The sequence below is a fragment of the Crassostrea angulata genome, chromosome 6 (assembly GCF_025612915.1).
Source record: "Crassostrea angulata isolate pt1a10 chromosome 6, ASM2561291v2, whole genome shotgun sequence".
Taxonomy (NCBI): Eukaryota; Metazoa; Mollusca; class Bivalvia; order Ostreida; family Ostreidae; genus Magallana; species Magallana angulata.
Window position 1 is genome coordinate 44872548 of NC_069116.1, and position 21302 is coordinate 44893849.

General features: G+C 33.3%; 2 protein-coding genes across 2 annotated transcripts; both read right to left on the bottom strand.

Moving 5' to 3' along the window:
- Positions 1-3429: 3429 nt before the first annotated feature.
- LOC128187337 (dnaJ homolog subfamily C member 17-like) lies at positions 3430-4353 on the bottom strand. The gene has a single exon (XM_052857747.1). The coding sequence runs from the start codon at positions 4198-4200 to the stop codon at positions 3499-3501; it is 702 nt and encodes a 233-aa protein (XP_052713707.1). The 5' UTR covers positions 4201-4353; the 3' UTR covers positions 3430-3498.
- Positions 4354-6454: 2101 nt separating this feature from the next.
- LOC128187336 (N6-adenosine-methyltransferase subunit METTL3-like) lies at positions 6455-21206 on the bottom strand. The gene is made up of 16 exons (XM_052857746.1): positions 21005-21206; positions 19145-19442; positions 18805-18874; positions 18269-18318; positions 17690-17768; positions 15678-15767; positions 14729-14765; positions 14287-14406; positions 14119-14174; positions 13818-13943; positions 12465-12652; positions 11775-11813; positions 9384-9492; positions 8914-8979; positions 8371-8483; positions 6455-6810 (listed from the first exon to the last, which is right to left on the bottom strand). The coding sequence occupies exons 1-16, from the start codon at positions 21111-21113 to the stop codon at positions 6693-6695; spliced, it is 1668 nt and encodes a 555-aa protein (XP_052713706.1). The 5' UTR covers positions 21114-21206; the 3' UTR covers positions 6455-6692.
- Positions 21207-21302: the final 96 nt, after the last annotated feature.

Genomic DNA, 21302 nt, shown 5'->3' on the forward strand with positions numbered 1-21302 from the left:
ACCAGTACGTTAGCTTAAAGAAATTACCAAATCGTCTCCTATAGCTATGGGAATTTCAGTCTGATATCATCATGATTATTTCGTGCAGTCCGTGATTTTTCTTTGGTCGCTGTAGCTAGGTTTCGACCAATCGATGAACGGGGCGTGTAGATTTCAGTCCTGTCAGTTTCAGTCGCTATAGGTTTCGACCACTGATCGATAAACTGGACATGTAAATTTCTGTCTGGCTGGTTCTATAGGTTTCTGTAAGAAACAGAGGGAATCGAACTCGGTAGATGTAAATATAATAAAATATTTGATTTTGTGGCGGCAAAATATGACGGCATATACTGTTTCTTCACTAAATCTCTGTTGTTTATCATCAAAGAACTAGACATAGCTTATATCATAAACTATACTTGACAAGCATTTTTTTATATAGGTTTCATTTGAAAAAAAAAATCGTGCGTACAGCAGTACACTTATCTTAAATTGTTCAAACAAATTTCTAAATCTTTTAAAAATAGTACAATTGATTTTATCTATTTTTTCTGCACTGTTTCAATGGCACATCCGCTGTTAAGAGTACATAACATTCAGACGACGTACTCATTCACCCCTGCGAATGTGTTCGGAATGTTTTCTTTATCGTTGCTAAGTATATAATAAATCCAGAGGTGCTCGAATGAAAGTCCACGAGACTTCATCGAGATTTGTTCAGTTCCTGTAAAATTTCGAGCGGAAGTATGTTCGGATAATCTTCTCAAAATACGTAAATACTGGTCGTTTTTCATATCATATCCTATTTGATTTTGATGTTAAAACATGACAATCTTTTCAGATGTATGTCTTATTTCACCATATAGCGGTTATTTATATTAAACAATAATATTCAGAACAGAGTTATCGTTCGTTTTCAACCACGTGTAGAGTGGTTGAAAATATAAACATTGGATTACTTAATAAAATCATAGTCATGTTTGATACTTGTGGTGTGCAATATTGGTTTTAAAAAAAATAATGGGTGTCTATTTTGCATAAAAACTTGGTAAATTGAACCATTTTCAAGGAACATTCTGCATGAAATAGCATAGTCTGTTTCACTATTGATACTATTACTAGGTCAGGCGCGGATTGAAAACTTATCCTCAGGGGGAATCTCTACTAAGCATGTTAACTGTTGCAACATTTATTGTCACATTTATTTCTAGAACACATTTTATCCACCAATTACAGTAATGAAGATAAAATTTCAAATCAATAAACCCCTTGATTTTATATTTGATTACAAGTACCTAGATTCTATGAAATAGATTATAAATACGAGGCACGATTTTTACTGCGAAACTGAAATGGTTAAATAAAACCATGTGGTCTAAAATCTAAATGACAATTATAAACATTCGCAGGGGTGTCATTGGAGCAGTGAATATAAAGATTTCGAGGCATCGTCTCCGACAAAAATATCTAAATATTCCTCAGACCCACCCCTCCTGCTCCGGAAACATGGAACCGCACATGCTGATCCATCGCATACAAAGGCGATATGTTACTAGTAGTTTATTAAAGCATATCCGATATTTGTGAGCATTATGTAGCTCGTCTAGCTTACTTTTAATCGTCATCTCGAAATTGATGCACTTACATAATCCAATATTATTTTTTTTTACGCCAAAATCAATTATAACCCCTCCCCCATAAACAAATGAGTACAAAAGGTCGATAAACCTTAACAGTAACCTGAGTCCATAGTATTACCACCACCCCTGAAATCCATACTCTTCCCCCACTTCATTTAGAATTAAGAAAAATTGGTAGACTGCCTTAATTATTTCCTCTCTAAATTTTCTTTTCATTCGATGTCAGCAAAAAGAACAGAATAACCCCCCCCCCCCCCCACTTCCCAAACTCTTGCCCTAAAGACTATCATGACATCTTCTTAACTTTGATAGAGAGCTTCATTCTCTTCTCTAAATGTGTTTTCTTCATCTTTTATTCAAATTCAATAGCAGCACAATAGAATGAGATTTTCAAACACTGTAGCACCTCCCAACCTTGGGGGGAGGGGGGGGGGGGGGCTTTTTTAGAAGGCGCGTGTTTTATGGTCTTTCTAAATATGCACTCCTTTTCTTTTCAGTTGAAGTAAATTAGAGGACTTTTAAACATTATACGAATAAACACATACTATATGACACCCTGGAATCATCCTCCCAAAGTCAGGGGTCCTGAATCCACTGACATCCCACGGCCACAAGTGGACTCAGGACCCTGACAATGTGAGGATGCCCTGGAATCAGAACCCCTACAGTTGGGGTCATGAAATATACGAGGTCTTTATGGCCTTTCTTATCTGCAGGTCTGTAGCTCCCGGTCTAAAAAAAAATTCCGATAGACGACCTGCATGTAGAACAAAAAGAACCCTCAAATTTATCTTAATAGGTGAAAAAATTTCAACTCATAACCAGGCACAAAGAGAAATGATACATAAAAGCAATTTCTCATTTACAGATGTTACTGATCACATCGATCGTCTCCAAAATTGATAATATAATTATCCATCAAAACAACTGACTTTGCATTTCTCATTCATTTTTTTACATTTTGAATGAATTGACTCTGTGAAAAAGTTGGTAAATAATAGCTTCTGGTGGAACAATTTGGAAAAGATATACCGGTATATTATTTAAGCTGGTAACTTTGGGTTCTGGGTGGGAGTTAAAGTACTTGAGAGGAGGTAATGTTTTTAACATTACCTCCTCTCAAGTACGTTTACTCCCACCTAGAACCCGAAGTTAGCAGTTAATTTGCAATAGATCTAGAGATATATTATATGTTGTTTTTTTTATTACACATGTACCAGTAAATGATTCCAGAGTGTCTTTTTGATGCTAGAGCCATTATGGTGTCATAATTGATGTCATGAAAATTTTCCCATAATTTTCCCCTTGAAAGGAATTATACAGAAAATAAAACTGTTTCTTACATTCTAAATCAGATCAAGGAAAAGTAATCCTGATACCTAGATTCAATTTGACATATCATTTCAAAGAGGAGGACAGGAGCTTGTTTGATGCCATTTTTGGAGAGACTGTAGGCATTCTAGATATATTTCAGAAGTTAAATGTGGACAAAACTCTGAGATTTGTTACTGATTTACTTCATATTTTGTAGAAAATGACAGTTCAAAACATGATTTTCCATTGTGTTCAACAAAAATTTAAGCCCCGGTACACTTTATCAAACAAAGCTATTCTTTTGAAGCATCATTGAAAGAATTTATATCTTGAATTTCATAAACCTGTAGGCACCTTTCATTTACTAGATCTTGGCCTTTAACAAGGAATGAGTAAAATTTGGTTTGGTAGTTACAAGTAGCTAAAAATATTACAAAGCGTCAAACAAAATAGACAAACATGAAAAACAGTAGGTGTGTTTAAATAAAACTAGAGATCAAAGCTTCCATTTTAATAATCTAAAACAAATATACTCCATTAAAAAAAATGAAACTGTTTTCAACATTTATGACTCTGAAAGTTTTTCAAGAAGAAACGCTCCTACGAGTCCTATTGCAAGCACTTTTGCAAATTGTTTCATTAATCTTATTTCCATTTTTTCCATTTTCCCCTGGTCTCTTTCATTCATAGCCTTATATAAATCTTCGTTCTTCTTGTGTCTGTCCTTAGCTATCCTCTCCCTTTCTCTTATTTCATCTTTACGTTCCCCATACATGTGTTCTTCAAAAAACCTCCTAATATTTTCTTCATCTTTACGTACCCATTCCTTGAACAGTTCTTCATCTTTCTGATATACTTTTTTGATTTTTTCATGAATTTCTTTATAGCTACGGCGATCAGGGTCTTTCTTGCTACGGCGATCAGGGTCTTTCTTGCTGGTTTTGGCACTCTTGTGTCGAATTTCCTTAAATCTCGTGATAAATTTATTGTCATAAGCGTGCCTTCCTTTCTCATTTCCAAGCACTTCGTATGCTTCTGTTAATTCCTGAAACATTCTTTTCGCATTTTCATCCGGGTTCACATCTGGATGGTATAATTTTGATAAATTCAAGTATGCTTCCTTTATTTCTGTCGAAGATGCATCTGACTCCACTTGCAATGTCTTGTAGTGATCTTTCATGCAGATCGTTGAGGTATGTATCAGACAAGTAAAACTCGGACTTACTCGGGAATGCACAAGTTTCGTCCTAACACAGTTTGAAATCATACTTGAAAATAACGAAAAACGACAATTAAGCTACATGACAGACATTTCAGACAACCTTCACGGTGTTTCCATTTTCCTTTTCACCTTACTTTCTTATTGTATAAGCACTCGGCACACCTCGGTCGAATCGTATCTCATCTATAACAAGAGTTTGTGAGACGTGGAATTTAAGAACCAAGTATAATTACCCGAAACTTGCGCAATGTTTAAGAAGTGTGTAATAGTAATGCTTATTGCATTTTACATTTAAAAAATAATAACTAAACAAAAAACTACATGAAAAAATAAAATTAATGCATCATTTTGGTACTCGAATTTTTTTGGGGATTAAAAAATTTAAAGAGGCCCATGGACAATATCACTAACATTATCAATGTATTGTAGCTGAAATATTATAGTCCTCTCCGACTTTAAATTACGTTTTCCAAGAAGGCTGAAATATATTCCTTGTACGGATAACTCCCTCTACAGTTTTCAAGATAGAAAGTTGTTCTTTTGCAGATCAATTGTACATATATAAGAGGTGTGCATATTGCTATGATTTTAATTTCAGGTTATTTATGAAAAAAAATACCAGCTGTTGAACTTGGTTATTTAACCCCATTTCTCTGGATATGTAGTGTTCATTAATTCAGGGTTGATGAATGGATTATGGTTACTGTTCAACCAAAAGAAAACCTGGTTTGCTGTCACATTAGTGACAGCTCTTCTTGTGACTTTCCATTGATATTAAGGCCACACCAATAAAATTTCTTGTTTGTCGAACCAAGCACGCTTGTATTTAAATAAAACTATACAATAATATTATTATTTAATTTCCCGCATCCAGGTAATTCTGTTTTATTAAGTAGGGAAAATATAACTGTCCACACAAATTTATTTATGTACCACCTAAAACGATCGCCTAGAAATAAATTTTTTTTTAACTTTACAATCGCTCGCTCGCTTAACGAGGCCGAGTACAGAACGAGTACGCACGCTTTCGCGCAGTGTTTCATTTGTATTGTGACGTCATCTTTTTGCTTGGTTGACGCCATGGCATGATAGTTTCAACTGCAGATATTCAGCAAAATTTGTTAAAAATAGCTCGTTTGATGGGTAAAATTAATGTTATATTGTGGAATAAACATAACTGTCTCGAAGTATAAGCTATATTTGGGCTCAGGTCGAAAATGTGAAGAGGGTTCAGCAAGCCTAGCCCTTTATCACGTTTTCTTAACCCGCCTGAATATAGCTTATAGTTTAATTCATATATTTCAAGACAGTAACCATGTATTTTATATTAATGACCCTTAATATGTGATGTTATATATTTATTTTTTTACTTAAATACGTCTGAATGTTTTAATAATACTATAAAGATCACCATTTCCGCCTTTGTCAAATAAAAAATAGCCATTATCTGACAAATCTGGGAAATTGGGCATACAAAAAACAACTTTGATAAGACCCCTGGAACAAACCAGGAGGTAAAAGGCTTTTTTTATTTGACTATTTGATACCTTTTAGCAATAACTTTAATATGTAGAACAGAAAAAGAAATCCCTAGTGCAGAAGTTTTAAAAAAATGTAAAAAATGTGCAAAATTTATACATTTCAAGCAAAATCCCATAGGGTCCTATGTTAAAAATGAACAAACTTTGAGATGCCCTCCTAAACAAACGGTGTGGTAAATGTCTTATTTTTTTTTATCTTAAAATAATAATTATATCAGTAGAAATTCATGTTAAAAATCTAGGGCAGAACAAATTAGACCCGGCCTCGATAAACCTTTTTTCACTGGATGTCCGACAAACAAAAAATTATATTGGTGTGGCCTAAGATATCTATGTTGAAATTTTCACATCCTTCTTTCATACTAAATGGGTCAGTTTTACTTATCCCTCATTCAATTACATCATACATATAAGCTGTGTTTAGCACCCTTAAAAATCCCTACATGTACTGGACCTGTATTATCATTAATAACATCCTATTTCTTAACTTGCTACTGTATACAGGGAAGTATTCACCCATTTTATTTTTGCCCCTTTCATCCTCCTTGTAAGTGGGCATATTTAAGATTGGGTAAATTCAAAACAATTTTCAAACAACTGTGTTAATTAAACAGAGTATCTCTTAGTTATCCTCTGACACTGTGTCACCTTTGAAGGTGTAGAAGGGCCAACAAAATTCAATTGAAAATGCATTAGCTACCTATGATAAGCAACCTTAGTGAATATTATTAAGGACAGAAAGAGAAACACATTATGTCTTCCCTGCAACACACAAAATGTATATTTATTGCACACCAAGAAATGTACAACAAACAGAAAGATTCATAACAAAACAACATAACAATTAGTTGTCTGCTTCCCCCACTCAAATACACACAAGTACATACAAATGTATGTGTTTGTGGAAGGTGTAGAATAGCCTGGACACCATTATTTATCTATGGAGTCAGGTACATGTACATGAAATTTGAGCCTTCAACTTCTTCTGGGGTAGTCTCAGGTCTTTGGCTTAGGGGGTTCCAAGCAATTACTATCTGGATATTTTTCTTTGAATCTGCTCACAATGTCTGGGTCTTTCAATCTCACTCCTTCTAGCTGGTTACCAAGAGTAATCCTGTAACAGGAATGCAATGTGTTAATGTAGGTAAAATGGAAAACCATTATCAATGTGGCTTGAAATTATGGATTTGAAACCACCAGTAAAAGCAAAAGAAAGCAAAGAAGTCAAATGCATTAATTGTAAGGTAAAATGAAAGAGAGCCAAAGGTAAAGAATTAAGTGAGATTTTTGTGGACTGCTGTAGAGATATCTCTACTGCTTCATCCAGTATTTGGATAAAAACCAGATTGTTAAAAAAGATACACATCTGTAAACTTTATAAAATTACATCATCAGAATTTTGATACATTTTCTCAAATATATCAATATTTGATGTTTTCAATAGCTTAATTTCAATAGATTGCTAAATGGGGTATAGCGTCTGGTCTGCCAGTTTTCAAATGGTCAAAAAATTACTTATGATATGACAACAATTAAGTGAGCTATATCTTGTAAACAGTTTCCTTTTTGTGTTTTTTCTTGGTTGTGGAAATTTATTCCAACATCATTACAGTCACAGTGCAAAGATCCTATTAAATGTGTTTGTTTTACAAGGAATTTAGGTACAGTAAAACTTGTTTAGTATGAACATGGATATAGCGAATTCTCGGATAAGGCGAAGTTTATTTAAGTCCCCAATAAAATTCTTTTCAAATCTTTGCAAAATTTTATGGGTAAAACTAATTCGGATATAACGAATTACGGATATAGCGAACTGATTTTGAGTCCCATTGAGTAGAATAATAACGAAATTCAATACTTATATAACGAATTTCTTTAAAATTTAAAAAGTTTGCACTGCCATTTAACATAAAAGTTTGAATGAATTTATTTTCATATTAATTTTTCAATTCACAATCCGCCTATTAAAGGTATCAAATTATTTTTATTTTATGCCTCAATTAGCAAAAAATTATAGTCTGGTGAAAGAAAAAATGTATATAGGGAATTCGAAATAATTATTATTAGGAATTTGTTATATGGATATAACGAATTACGGATATAAGTAAATCCATTAGTTCCTAGGACTTCGCTATAACCGAATTTTACCGTACTATGATGCCATTAGTGATTTTTACTGGACAAAAGCAGTACACTTGAAAAAAAAAGCTTCCCTTTTATTTCTTCCAAAATGTCTTTCAGTTGAAATATTTTCCAATTAATACTGGTAATGTGCATTATTTATCATAAGACCCAAAACTTTGATTTCTTTTGGAAAATCATTAATACCACTGAAACTTATCTTTGTGTATGGTGGAAAGAAGAACCATAATTAAATGGTTCAACATATATAAAAATAATGAGATTCATTATTTTACATGTGTACTTAGTTCTGCGATACCGCTGTTTTGTATCCATATCAAGATAATATACATGCATGCAAAATCACAAACAACAAAGTTTCAATATATTTTATATACACGTACAATAGTCTACAACTGTCAGAAAAATAATACCAAGATTTAAATCCACCATGGGAGCTTCTGGTGATCATATGCAGATATTAATGATTCTTCTTATTAAATTAGGAATTTAAAGTATTCTAAGTTAAATCAGATCCAATAAGATTGCTCACCAATTGGGTTGAACATTATGGGGACGCCCAAACAGCTCCACCTTCCTAGTCCCTGGGGAAAGCCTTTCTATGATACCATACACCTCATCTGGTTTGTGGCTGGTTGCTCTCACCTGCAAAACCAATACCCCTATGTTATAGTGTGGAAAAATCTCATTTCCAAAATCCATGGATTTTGGATATGTACATGTACATATATATATAAGGCCTAAAAAAAAAAGTTGTGTGTTTAGGGTAATCCGACCTAACCTACAAAAATGCCCCTATCCTACCATTTTTAAATGTCAATTTTTATCTGATTGTGAATTTTACATTATTTCTATAAAAAATCATTTTTTAAATGTGACACAAACAAACATTCTTAGGATTCATGCAGAAAAAAATATGATAAAATAAAAAAAAAAATCCCTACCTACCTAACCTAATTTTTTCATCAGTGTTACCCTTAACACACAATTTTTTTTTATAGGCCTAACCATTATGATGATTGATTGCTCAGAAAAAACATTCTTTATGTTAAGATAATGTACTGAAGTATTTTACCTCAGCCACCAACACATCACAGTCTAGACCCCTATTGGCTCCCTTGGGATTCCCTTTTACACCAACCTAAACAAAATAGTAAAACATGCCTGAGAAGAGGTCATGGGAAGTGCTTTACAGGTTGATTAAAGTTGTTTTTCCTTTAAATCAATAGGAAATCTTTCAGTGAAACATTTTCATTGTAGTACATATGTTCATATATCATGTACAGTACCATTAACAAAACTCTACTTTTATAGTGTTTAAATACATTAAAAGAAAAATAAACACCAGGAACATGGAAGAATTACTTGCTAAGTGACCGTGCATGAAGACCTCAATTTTCTTTTACATTATGCTCATTTAACACTTTGAGATTCAATGCATACACAGTACATCTGAATCCAAAAAAATCTGAATCAACAAGGAATCACTGCATGGAATACAACAAGCATTCATTTCAAAGAGTCGTATGTGACATAAGAACAGACCAGACAGTGCTCTTTGCCGTGGTTTAGCCAGTGCCCGGTTCGCCCCGTTCGGATGATTCTCTGCAGTTGATTGGTCTTCACCCAAATCAGCTCATCAATACGCTTGTATCTGTTGATAAATTTATAAAATCAATGTTTTAGTGCATATATCTTATAACCTGTAAGCTTATTTTTTATTTCCTGAAAAACAAATCATAAATCAATGAACTAGACACGATCTCGTTGCGAGCAACGAGGAGGTCTTCCGTCCGATTTTTAGAATATGCAATGACCTTACTCTTGACCTTCATCAACGAAACGTAATCGGAAAAGGAGGCGGGATCTATGAGTAATGGGTGAAAGACTATCTATCCCTTTGGTGTCCCTTATTTGAGGGATCAGCTCCTTTTCATTCATTTTAGTCAAAAGGTATTTTTGTGTACCACTAATAAGTATTTAGAAATTGGTTACCGTTTTTGAGATATCTGGGAAAAATCGTTTTGATATCCGGTCCTAAAACTCCTTTTAGGGTCCAGATAAAAACAATATATATGGTTGTACATTGTTAAGCTCAATATTTTGAGCATCTTTTGTTAAATATTGCTTTCCAAAGTTTTCCTCTATTTTGAGATATTAAACATCAACGCTTTAGACCTCTGGTCCCTTAAAATCACCAATTACGTAACATAAGTGTAAATGATTGCCATGTACAGGTACATAACATTAGAATAAACATAATTACTTCTATAACGTATCACCAAATATTTAACAGTAAAAAGTTATCATTAATAGACTTCAGAGCTCCCTCAGCCCCTTATTAGAAGGGCCAGCACCTTTTTCATGATTTCAAATGAAAGCTATTGTCAATTCTAACACTTTTTGTTCAACAAGTAATTACAAATTTTGTACCGTTCTCGAGATATCTTGAGAGGGTCGTGTTAGGGGCCAACCCTGTATCTCCTTTTAGGGACCGCATAACAAAGAAATTATAGTTGATTATTGTTAAGCTCTATATTTTGAGCATCTTTTGTTAAATATTGCTTATCCAAATGTTTCTTCATTTTGAGATATTATGCATTAAAGTTTTGGACTTCTGGCCCCTTAAAAATTACTAATTACGTAACATAGGAGTAAATGATTGCCATGTATAGGTAAATAACCTTAGAATGAACATAATTGCTTCTATAACGCATCACAAAATATTTCACGGTAAAATGTTATCATTAAAAGACTTCAGAGCTCCCTCAGCCCCTAATTTGAAGGGCCAGCCCCTTTTTCTTGATTTCAAATGAAAGCTTTTGTCAATTCAAACACATTTTGTTCAAGAAGTGTTTACAAATTATGTACCGTTCTCGAGATATCTTGAGAGGGTCGTTTTAGGGGCCGACCCTGTAACTCCTTTTAGGGACCGCATAACAAGGAAATTATGGTTTCAGGTTGTTAAGCTCTATATTTTGAGCATCTTTTGTTAAATATTGCTTATCAAAATGTTTCTTCATTTTGAGATATTGAGCATCAAAGTTTTGGACTTCTGGCCCCTTAAAATCCCTAATTACGTAACATAGAAGTAAATGATTGCCATGTATAGGTAAATAACCTAAGAATAAACATAATTGCTTATATAACGCATCACAAAATATTTCACGGTAAAAAGTTATTATTAAAATACTTTAGAGCCCCCTCAGCCCCTTATTTGAAGGGCCAGCCCCTTTTTCATGATCTCAAATGAAAGCTCTTGATTTAATTAAGTTATTTTGTTCTACATGATTTAACAAAATGTTTTCATGAAAAGAGATATTCAAAGAAAACCAAGAAAAATCACGACGCCTTATTTATCCTAATTTTCAAGCTCGGGCGAGCTAAGGCGCTCTTTGAGATAAAGATGATTAATGACCATTAGACACTATTTCAGTCTTTCGTCTATCAGCCCTGAAAAGTTCAACATCATATCTTAAATTGTAAAAGAGGAGTTCTCGTGACAAAATACCCCTATAAAAACCGATAAATCCATGATATCTCAAGACAGGAAGTGACGTCATAAACAAAAAAAATTTCCAACAAGGTTCAGATCAATACCTATCAGAACTGAAAATTTGAAAAGTTGAGCCGTTTCCGAGAAATCGCGTGCACAAAATCGGTAAGAAAAAAAAAAAAAATAATAATAATAGGGAAAAAGAAACCTAAGAAAAACAATAAGGTCTTCCGTTGGAAACGGAAGACCTTAATTAGAAGAGTTTTACAAGTATTGTATAATGTACATGGGTTTTAAAAATTTTGATAATTCCAATGCTGTTGTCAAACAAATAGGGCCATTAAAGTTTGATTAAATGTACATGTACTCAATGTACATGATTTGTACTATTCATTTAACTACCAGTACTTTAAAAAGAAAACAATCACAATTTAACTTACCCCCACAGATCAAGACATTCTCTGCCCAGTTCCATGGCTCTGGAACACAGAAATATAAGGCTTACAATTAATAAGATAATGATGTTTTGCTTGAAAACAAATTTCAGAACTGTACTAAATGGTAGTCGTTCACACTATACATTGAACAAATTTCAGAACTGTACTAAATGGTAGTCGTTCACACTATACATTGAACAAATTTCAGAACTGTACTAAATGGTAGTCGTTCACACTATACATTGAACAAGTTTCAGAACTGTACTAAATGGTAGTCGTTCACACTATACATTGAACAAATTTCAGAACTGTACTAAATGGTAGTCGTTCACACTATACATTGAACAAATTTCAGAACAAACAGATACCAGCATTTGACTGGTATTTATATTTCATGAGATATTTATTATCAGAACGGATTTGGTGTGCTTTTTTTGATAGCGTCACAATCAACTCTGTCAGTTACGTCAAGCATAAACAATACACAACGCTGATAGTAAAACTTTATGATTGGTCAGCTCGTTTTCTTAGGCGGATCGAGTTATCTATGGACGCTTACCCAATTCCAGAGCCTGTGGATTTCACAGAATTGCTGACAGAATTGAATGTGACGCTATCGGAAAAAGCACACCAAATCCGTTTTAATAATAATAATACCTATGTAATATTGTTTACGCAATAACGTTAACAAACCTTCCTGTAACCCAGAGGAATATAAATCCATCGTCTTGAAGGACTGGAACATCTAGTTTTCTCATTTCATCGTCTTGCATGGTTCCGTAGGGAAGTTCCATGTGGATATCCCACGGAGGGTCTGCCATGACTACTGCACACTTCCCCAGGGTCGACATGTCAAAGTTTCTTAGGTCACATTGTACCCACTACAATATCAAAATAGAAACACTGATAATTTCTTAACTCTGCCTACCACAATCTGATTGGACAAGACTCTGACAGTCAAAACAATTTCTCATATGTATTTCTGGATTTACTGCATCTTTTTCTTTTGATACACAGAAGAAAAATTCTTATATTCAACTTGTTGACCATTACATTTATGCTTTAACACACCCATTATTAATTTACAGATTGCAACAATTACATTATATTATACAAAGCCATTTTATTACAATGACACATTTCCCACAACTCATTAACCAAGACTAGATAGTCAACAAATTACGGTACCATAAGATCTACCGTACAATTTTAGACAAGAATTTCTTAAGCCATAAAACTATTACAATGTATCATAAAAGAAAAAAAGTACTCCAAACAAATGTATTTCAACTTTAAAATCTCATTAGTTTTTGGGAGTTGATTTTAATCAACTCTCCTATGCAGTTACTCAGGCAAACCGAAAGTGAAACAGTGTTTGGACCTAAGCACAAATGAACACCGCTGACAACATTTAGTTCTAATCAATAAATTTGATGTAATGAGTTCTTAAACATTGTTCTTCAAGGGAACTCATTTATAGATACCTTGTAAATAGTCAGATTTTAAATGGTACAAACAATTTAGATATTTTTTGAAGTCGTACATTTTATGTATTCCTACGCCAGAGTTCAATATAGTCTCGTTCAACCAGACGCTCGGCTGTCTCCGTAAATCTCCGACAAGCATAGAGTCTCTCTTGCTTGTCGGATATTAACGGATACAGTTGAGAGTCTGGTTGAGCGAGAGTAGAGTTCAATTTTGTTTGGATCCATACAATTTCTCATAAGTATTTCGATTACTAATACGTAGTTTGATGGAATAATTCTTTGAATATTGCACAACATGATTGATATTGGATTTTCACGAAATTCCTGTAGGATTCATATTATAAAAACGTGCGTAATTCACATACTTATAGGAATTTACTTGCCTTGCAAAATAACATATTGTTGATTTTAAGATATATAACAATCGATAAAATCAACTCCCGTCAGTACTTTGATTTATAAATTTATTCAGATCTCTCCATATTAAGGAAATTAATATATATTCAACATGGCTACCACATCCAGCCTTCTTTGTTGTCAAACAAAGAATATGAGTTACCTGGGGAGGAAACATGTGGACTTCTCCCTCATTGCTTTTATCCAGAGCAGACTTTGCCAGCAAGGCTTCTTTCTTCATACCCGCTGTTTCATTTTTGGCTGGGTAGTCAATTTCATAGTGAACGTACTGAAATAACCATTATAGTACATATACAACTTTATTAATCAACAGCTGCAAGGTAAAACAATTATAAAGAATTCAATTAAAGAACCATAAATACACACCAGTAACTCGAAATTCTATTCATGTTTAAAGATTACAAAAATTCATTTAAAGATTTTTGGACTGATATGAAACAAACCTTGCATGTATCCATGTGAAAACATGTATTAAGAAATGAACAGTCTCCAAGGGATTCTACAAGCCAGAATTCAGATAATATGATAACTGTATTTACTATTTAAAAATTCATACAGTACTGCACAAAAACAATGGCATTGTTAAAAGAAGTACAATCATACAATCCTACCATCGGTGTGTTTATGGATGATTTTTCTAAAATGAAGTCGTTCACATTTCTCTTTAGATTCATTTAATTTCTGACACTCTTCTTTGGTTCCATACTGGCAGAACTCTTGCAATGCAACACCTACAACAAATTCAAAACAGCATACATGTACATGTATGATAAATGTCAAAATAAGTACAGTAAACACAGTTATAGCGAACATGCTTATAATGGATTGAGGCTTACAGCGAAGTAATTTGTATTCCCCGTTACTTTATTAGATGTTGTAAACTTCACGGACATTATGAATTACGCTTATAACATTGCCTGTCCTTGGCACTTCGTTATAAGCGTGTTTTACTGTACAATGTTTGTAATAAATATTTTCTTGTGCATACATGGCATATCTGCATGTGAATGATAACAAAGGACCTGAACAATTTTTGGGACAAAAATAACTCACCTCCTTGAGATTTGAATCTTGATACCAAAATTTGTTCCTTCAAAGAAAAAATTTGAAATGTTAAGACTAATCAAATACACATGAACTTTGTACAATCATGGTAATATATAAACACAGAAATCAAAGGACTGCGAACGATAGCATTGTCTAGCCGCCTAACTAAAAGTCATTTTTTGATAATTGTCTAATCAAATTTATTTTTAATCATAATGTAAACATTAATGTATATTTTCATAATAGAAACTAACGGAAAAGAGATTTTTTTTCATAAAACATCTCCCCCCCCCCCCCACCACTGAAACAAAAATTCCTTTTGAGGGGGGGTTTTATATATTGTTTTTTAGCATATTTGTACCAAAGGGTTTGTTGTTTCACCGGGGGGGGGGGGGGGGGGGGGGGGGGGGGGGGGGGGGGGGGGGGGGGGGGGACATATGTCCACAGACCAAAACAAAAACATTTCAACATATAATTAACAAATATAAATTAAATGAAAATCTACTTTAATATCCAACGTAAACATGTGGTTATTAAATTTTTATGCACATATGGGCCGCTAAATAGTATTTTCCTCACTCATAGAGAACAATTTCAATGAAATTTTCTTAAGACCCAGCGCTAGCAAAACTTTTGTTTAATTTGATTACAAATTTTATTTTGATATAAATTGATTAGGATTTGATTATACTTTCTAGTAGAAAACTTCGTTTTTGAATATCTAACAGAAATTTCGAAATATCAGGATGTAAAATGTAGGCCGGAAACGGGCGTTAGCGTTCGCAGTTCTTAATATAAGGAGAAGAATGCAAATTATTAATAGTCATTTTAGACTAATATTCATTCAGTAGCTAGACATTCCAAAATTTTGTCAAAACCAAGTTTGTTAGTAACAAGGATTTGTACAAAAGGAAGTTACATGTTTGGAAAGAGTTAATTTACGGTGCACATGTACCTTTGCAGTAGGGTGTGTAAGTAGCTGCTGAATTTCTTCATTGACTTGTTTGCTGACTCTTTCCTTGGCTGATTGCATGGAGAGTAAACTCTGTCAATATTTATATACATTCACAATCAAGTACCGGTTTAATGATTTTCATAGTTACACTGCTTTTCATAGAAATTATGTACATAAAGATTTTGTTCAAATGACCAGTGTATGAGTTATGGTACTGTATATAAGCTTATGAGGAGGAATGACAAAATACCTACATTTCACAACAAGAATACCCCGGTATATTGTATATGGTTATCATTGTTATGGGGTAGGGATCTCAATTCCTTTCAAAATATTTAATTATTTCTGGTTCCCAAGGGGTGGGGATCTGATGACCCCAAGTTCCCATGACCTTTGCATCATTTGATGGGCCATGACACTCGAACAAAGATATGTATACAGTTTATGGATGGGAATCTTAACATTGTTGATTAATTCTGGTCCCTGAGGTGAGGGCATGTTGTCTAATCATCCGAAAATACGGTAATTCCAAGGGTTCATGACAGGGTTTGACACTAAAGCATGTCTGACCGACTTTGTCTAGTGAACGATAGGTCCAGTCGGGTAAAATGTCTATGTACTAGCCCGACTGGTCGTGTGAAAAAAAAGTGTGCACATAATTTTTCTGTAATATTCATATGATTAGAAGAACACTTTTTCATAACAGGCATAAATTCTACAAACCGTAATTTAAGTACAACCCAATGACTAACCTAGAGGATGAAGTGGGGGAAATACTCACTTTTTGATAGGAAACTTCGTCGGAATTTCCTCTAAACCAAAAGTTAAATCGCCCTGTACACGGAGTTTATAATAGTGTAAATAGTGTAAATTAACCCCAAGGGCAATAAAATGATAATTATTTAATTCTAAAGACGTCTTCACAACCTCAGTTTATGCCTCTTGTGATTAATTAATCGAGTCTGTCTTATCTTTAGGGGTTATAAATACAGGTGATGCAACCACATGCTGTACAAAACGATACGTGAATTTGTTGACAACTTGTAATTAGCTAATAACACTGCCAAATTTATGCTAAAATAATCATAAACCCTTTGTTTACAGTTATAATATATTTTAAAAAAAATAAAAATCCTCAACATAATGGTTGGGTTGGGCTAATGCCTCCAAAATACACTACAAAACAAAAACTGCAGTGATTTTATTTGTCATTTTAGTTGACACAATTACAAAACATTTGATCTATAAAAAGTATGAATACGTGAAATAATTTAAATTTAATAAACTTGATATTTTTTTTTTAATTTTTAGAATTTGTTTTATTTTTTAATCATAATGACTTGCTTCTAATCTAATTTAAATCATTAAAGGTTAAATCTGTGTATATTATCATTATTGTTTTGCCATTACATATGTACAATTAAACAGAAACAGGTATTTAATATTTTATGTTTGTCATGTCTTTTGATTTATTTTTGTCAAAATTGGTCAGGGCTTGTAGTAAAAGAGTCAGGGTTAGTGAAAAATTGCTGAGGTAGCCCAACTGGTCTAGTAATTAAAAAACTTAATGTCAAACTCTGCATGACCTACATAGCAACTGATATTCACAATGCATCGTGACATAAAGAACAAGAATGCCGGGACAAGGTTCAAGGTAACACATCAAATTTTGCCTGTGGTTGGATATACATTGCTTATAAAGATCCCAAGTCAATATTTTTGAAAATTTTTAAACTAAAACCACTTACCAGTACAATATAATTTAAAATTTGTTTCAGTATTGAATTTTAGATCCCACATCCCTAACCAAAAATAAAATACCAAAAAACATGGTCACCCCCAAAAATACAAAGTTGCACAAAAGAAATAGGGTTCCTTCACCTCCCGGAGTTTTGTACATGTATTATTTTAAACAGCCATTTTTGAGAAACTATACCTAGAAAATCAAAATGTCTAAAGAAATTTGTTTTGGAGACTTTAAAAGAGCTACATGTAGCATTGTTATATTGTACCTCAATGTCATCAATCCCTCCCTCGGCACCCTGTTGTTTGGACTGCTTGTGCGGTGGTTCATTCTCTGAATCTTCCTCTCTGTTTTTAAAAAAACAACCCATCAACCAATAATACAGTGAAAAAGTTTCAGATGTGGTAAAATTTGCATTTACAAATAAATACAATGTATGTACTCAAAGTTTGACCTACATATAGTTAAATCAGTTTGGAATGCATTATAAAATATTCTATATAATTCTTTTGGCATATCTTCAAAAGCAGCCCTGTGGCAGCATGACATTGCTGAGAAGAGTCTGAAAGTTAATACTAGATGCAGATCTGTAGCTCACTGGTCTTAGAGCTACTGTGCCACCCATTGAAAAGTGTGTATATTCATTTTAAAAAAGTGTCCTGTTTCTTGATTTATTTCTCCATATATTTAAGCTGCAATCCCAAAATATCACTATAATAATGGGTGGCACTGTAGCTCTCTGGTCATCTATCCCAAAGAGCTACAAATCTGCAGCTTGTATTTTGGTGTACATACATGTATCACTAAAAAGATAAATAATATTCGAGGTGATTTCTCAGTCACTTACTCTTCTCTTTTTCTTTTCTTTGATTTTGGGTCTTTAATCACAGCAAAAAGCTACAAATACATCAAGGCAATAAAAAGCGATTATATCAAAATACATTACATATTGTAATATTTGACAAAATGTATACACAAAATTGTGTGCTTCTCATTTATTGTTAAATCTATTGGTCCTATTGTCAAGTGGGCTTATTACATAGATAGTCAGTTACACTACTTCATGTGTACATGTACATGTAGTATGCTGTAAAAGTAGTTATTTACAGGTGGGGGAAATTTACACAAGTTATGCAGTAAGCTTACAACTGCATAATACCCCCATGCATATAGTAAAATAATAAAAAATTTAGAATGGTAAATCATTCATCCTGGTATTTACCAACCACGCCGCAGCGTATTGTTTGACCATAAAAAACGCGTACTTAACCACCAGCTATAAGGACACTTTTACAGTCATAATACAGATAAAGATTTAGAGTAAACCCTTAATTTATTAGAAAGTTATTGCATATTATTTATATGTAATATTTTTAATCTTACCTTTGTCAGATCTAAATCTTGTACAACATATTTACTTTTTCCAGAGGAAGGATTCTCTTCAGTGATAATGCTGCATAAAACAAATACTGACTTTGTGAATACTAGGAGAAGGTTTTTCTGCTATAAAGACTTACATTTGTTAATCACAATGTATTTATCAAATTGTTACTCTAGCTAAGAAATGAAATAAATAAATTCTTACCCATTAATTTTGTAAGCAAATGTCAATGTTTGCATATATATTTTTATATAATTCACAAATGTAAACACATACTTTGATATGCAAGTAATCTTTAATTCATCATCTATAATACATTGTAATAGTTATATTCATCCAAACCTTATTAGCTGCTGAGAAGCAAAGTTCTGTAGTAAGATCTCAATGGAAGCCAAAGTGATGCCTCTTCCCAGAGCCTTTGTGGTATGGTCTGCAATGACAGCTGCATTACAGGGGATGTCAAGATTAATATCACATAGTACCATCAGAACCTTCTTTTCAACCTCTGGGTCTACTTTGACCGGTTCCTGGCTGTCTTTCACTATGTCTGGTGTGACCGAGACTGTTGCTACCTTTGGTGTGGGAGCAGAACATGTACTGGCTGTGGTTGTTTCTGGCTTACTATCAGTTTTTGGACCATCTTAACAAAATAACATCATTGATAAAATAACAAACAAAAGGACAAAAGACACTTATCAAAATGAAATCATCTGTTAAATACTCAAAATATATTTTCCACTAACATTTAACAAGATAATTTTAAAATTGAGTGCTTCAGATATTATCTGATTGTAAGATACCGTACTCATGTTATTAACTGCAGGATCAATCAATCTATTATCTATAGTCTGTTCTAAGTTATTGTTTCCATCACATTTGGACGTTTTTAAAATAAAATTACATATACCTGTGAAAAAAGTACAACTGATATTGACAAAAGGGAAAATATCCTAGATATCATCATTGACACATTATTAATGTTCACTGGGAAAAATTCACAGGAACAAAAACAGAAACTTACAATGGAAAATGTTTACTTCCTTTCTCAAAAGCACTTGGAACACAAATGTACCTCGCACAATTTTTCAACATTATCATCTGGGTATACTTTCATGAATTTGCATAGAAAGAATAATCTTACCGTGACCAGGCTACACTCAGGTCACAGTAAGAATTTGTCCCATAAACTTGCAATGTAGCAGCTGCAGATCAGCTTTGCGTCGATTTTAAGTCTGTTAAAAATAATCTGCAGGGGAAAAACACTTTTTTATACATTACAAACCTTTTTGAACATGCATATGTAGTTAAGTCCACAAAATATTCATGTAATGTGTCTTACCGAGACATTTTGTTAAAATACACGTTTGAATTTGCCTGCCATTTTGTCTGAAATCGCACTCGGAATGTCTCGGATTTTTTTCATTAACATGGCGACCATAAACAGCGAATTTTGAAACATGATGTTAAAAGTGGCAATGATTTCTTTGCAAATACAGTTAATGTGTTAATAAGGGATTATAAAAGAGAAACATTGAAGGCATTTGAGACCAATCATATGAAAATTTAGGCGAGATACAGTGCGATGTAATTTTTTTATTTGCTACAAAGCGAGTATATTGGACGAATTCTATCATTAAACGGGTCCGTAGGACATCTGTCATTTTAACGATAGAACATTCTATCTAGAATTTGCAATGCAAAATCTCAAATATCTTTGCTAGCCAAGGGTTAACGATCAACTCTGCTCCACTACAAGTAGTAGAGAAGCAGTGTGGATTGTAGTAGTATAGGAGCATAAACCCTTGGCTAGCGAAGATGAATCTCCGAAGACTTTTTATTTTTGGTTTGTTTATGAAGCGGTGGAGGGAGTGTTTCAACTTTAAAATAGATAATCTGGACTTTTTTCATTTTAGTCGATCTTAGTTTGGGTACAAACGTATTTATGATTATCAAAATAAAGTGGTGGAAGCAAAAATTGGTACAGTGTTTAGCCTATTTATATTAAATGTTAACTATTGACAGTAGAATATATAATTCAAAATTATATGTCATCACATTATTTTCATGCAATTACCCTTACAATGCATTCGGGTTCATGCATAGTATACAATATTGTACTGTTAATACACGATAAGATTGATTTATTAGTGACAACCAGAAAGTATTTCATAAAAGAAAGGTGTGCATATTTTCACAACATACCAGAGACAGACGGTTGTGATTTAGAAACTGATTTTGATATTTCTGCTTCTAAACCTTCTCTCTCCTTTTTTCTCTGAAGCATACGCGCTCGCATGCCACTAAGCGACATTGTGGTTGCTTTCAATGCTCGTCTACAACATTCAACAAGTAAATCAAGAAATCAAGCACAGTTTTTAAGCGTTTTGAAGACTAGACGCTGTCAGTTCTGTATAAAAAGAAAATATATTGAAGGGTAAATTCCGGATTACAAAAGCAAAATATTTTTAAAATTGATGTTTTAAAAACTTTTCTTTTTTGT

What these genes read in the sequence shown, in the direction of transcription:
- LOC128187337 (XM_052857747.1), bottom strand. Translation starts at nt 4,200, where the DNA reads ATGATTTCAAACTGTGTTAGGACGAAACTTGTGCATTCCCGAGTAAGT.
- LOC128187336 (XM_052857746.1), bottom strand. Translation starts at nt 21,113, where the DNA reads ATGTCGCTTAGTGGCATGCGAGCGCGTATGCTTCAGAGAAAAAAGGAG. An exon ending in TTCCTCTGGGTTACAGGAAG is followed by an intron (nt 11,814 to 12,464) that starts GTTTGTTAACGT and finishes TCTGTGTTCCAG; the next exon opens with AGCCATGGAACTGGGCAGAG. An exon ending in ACGGCAAAGAGCACTGTCTG is followed by an intron (nt 8,980 to 9,383) that starts GTCTGTTCTTAT and finishes TATTTTGTTTAG; the next exon opens with GTTGGTGTAAAAGGGAATCC.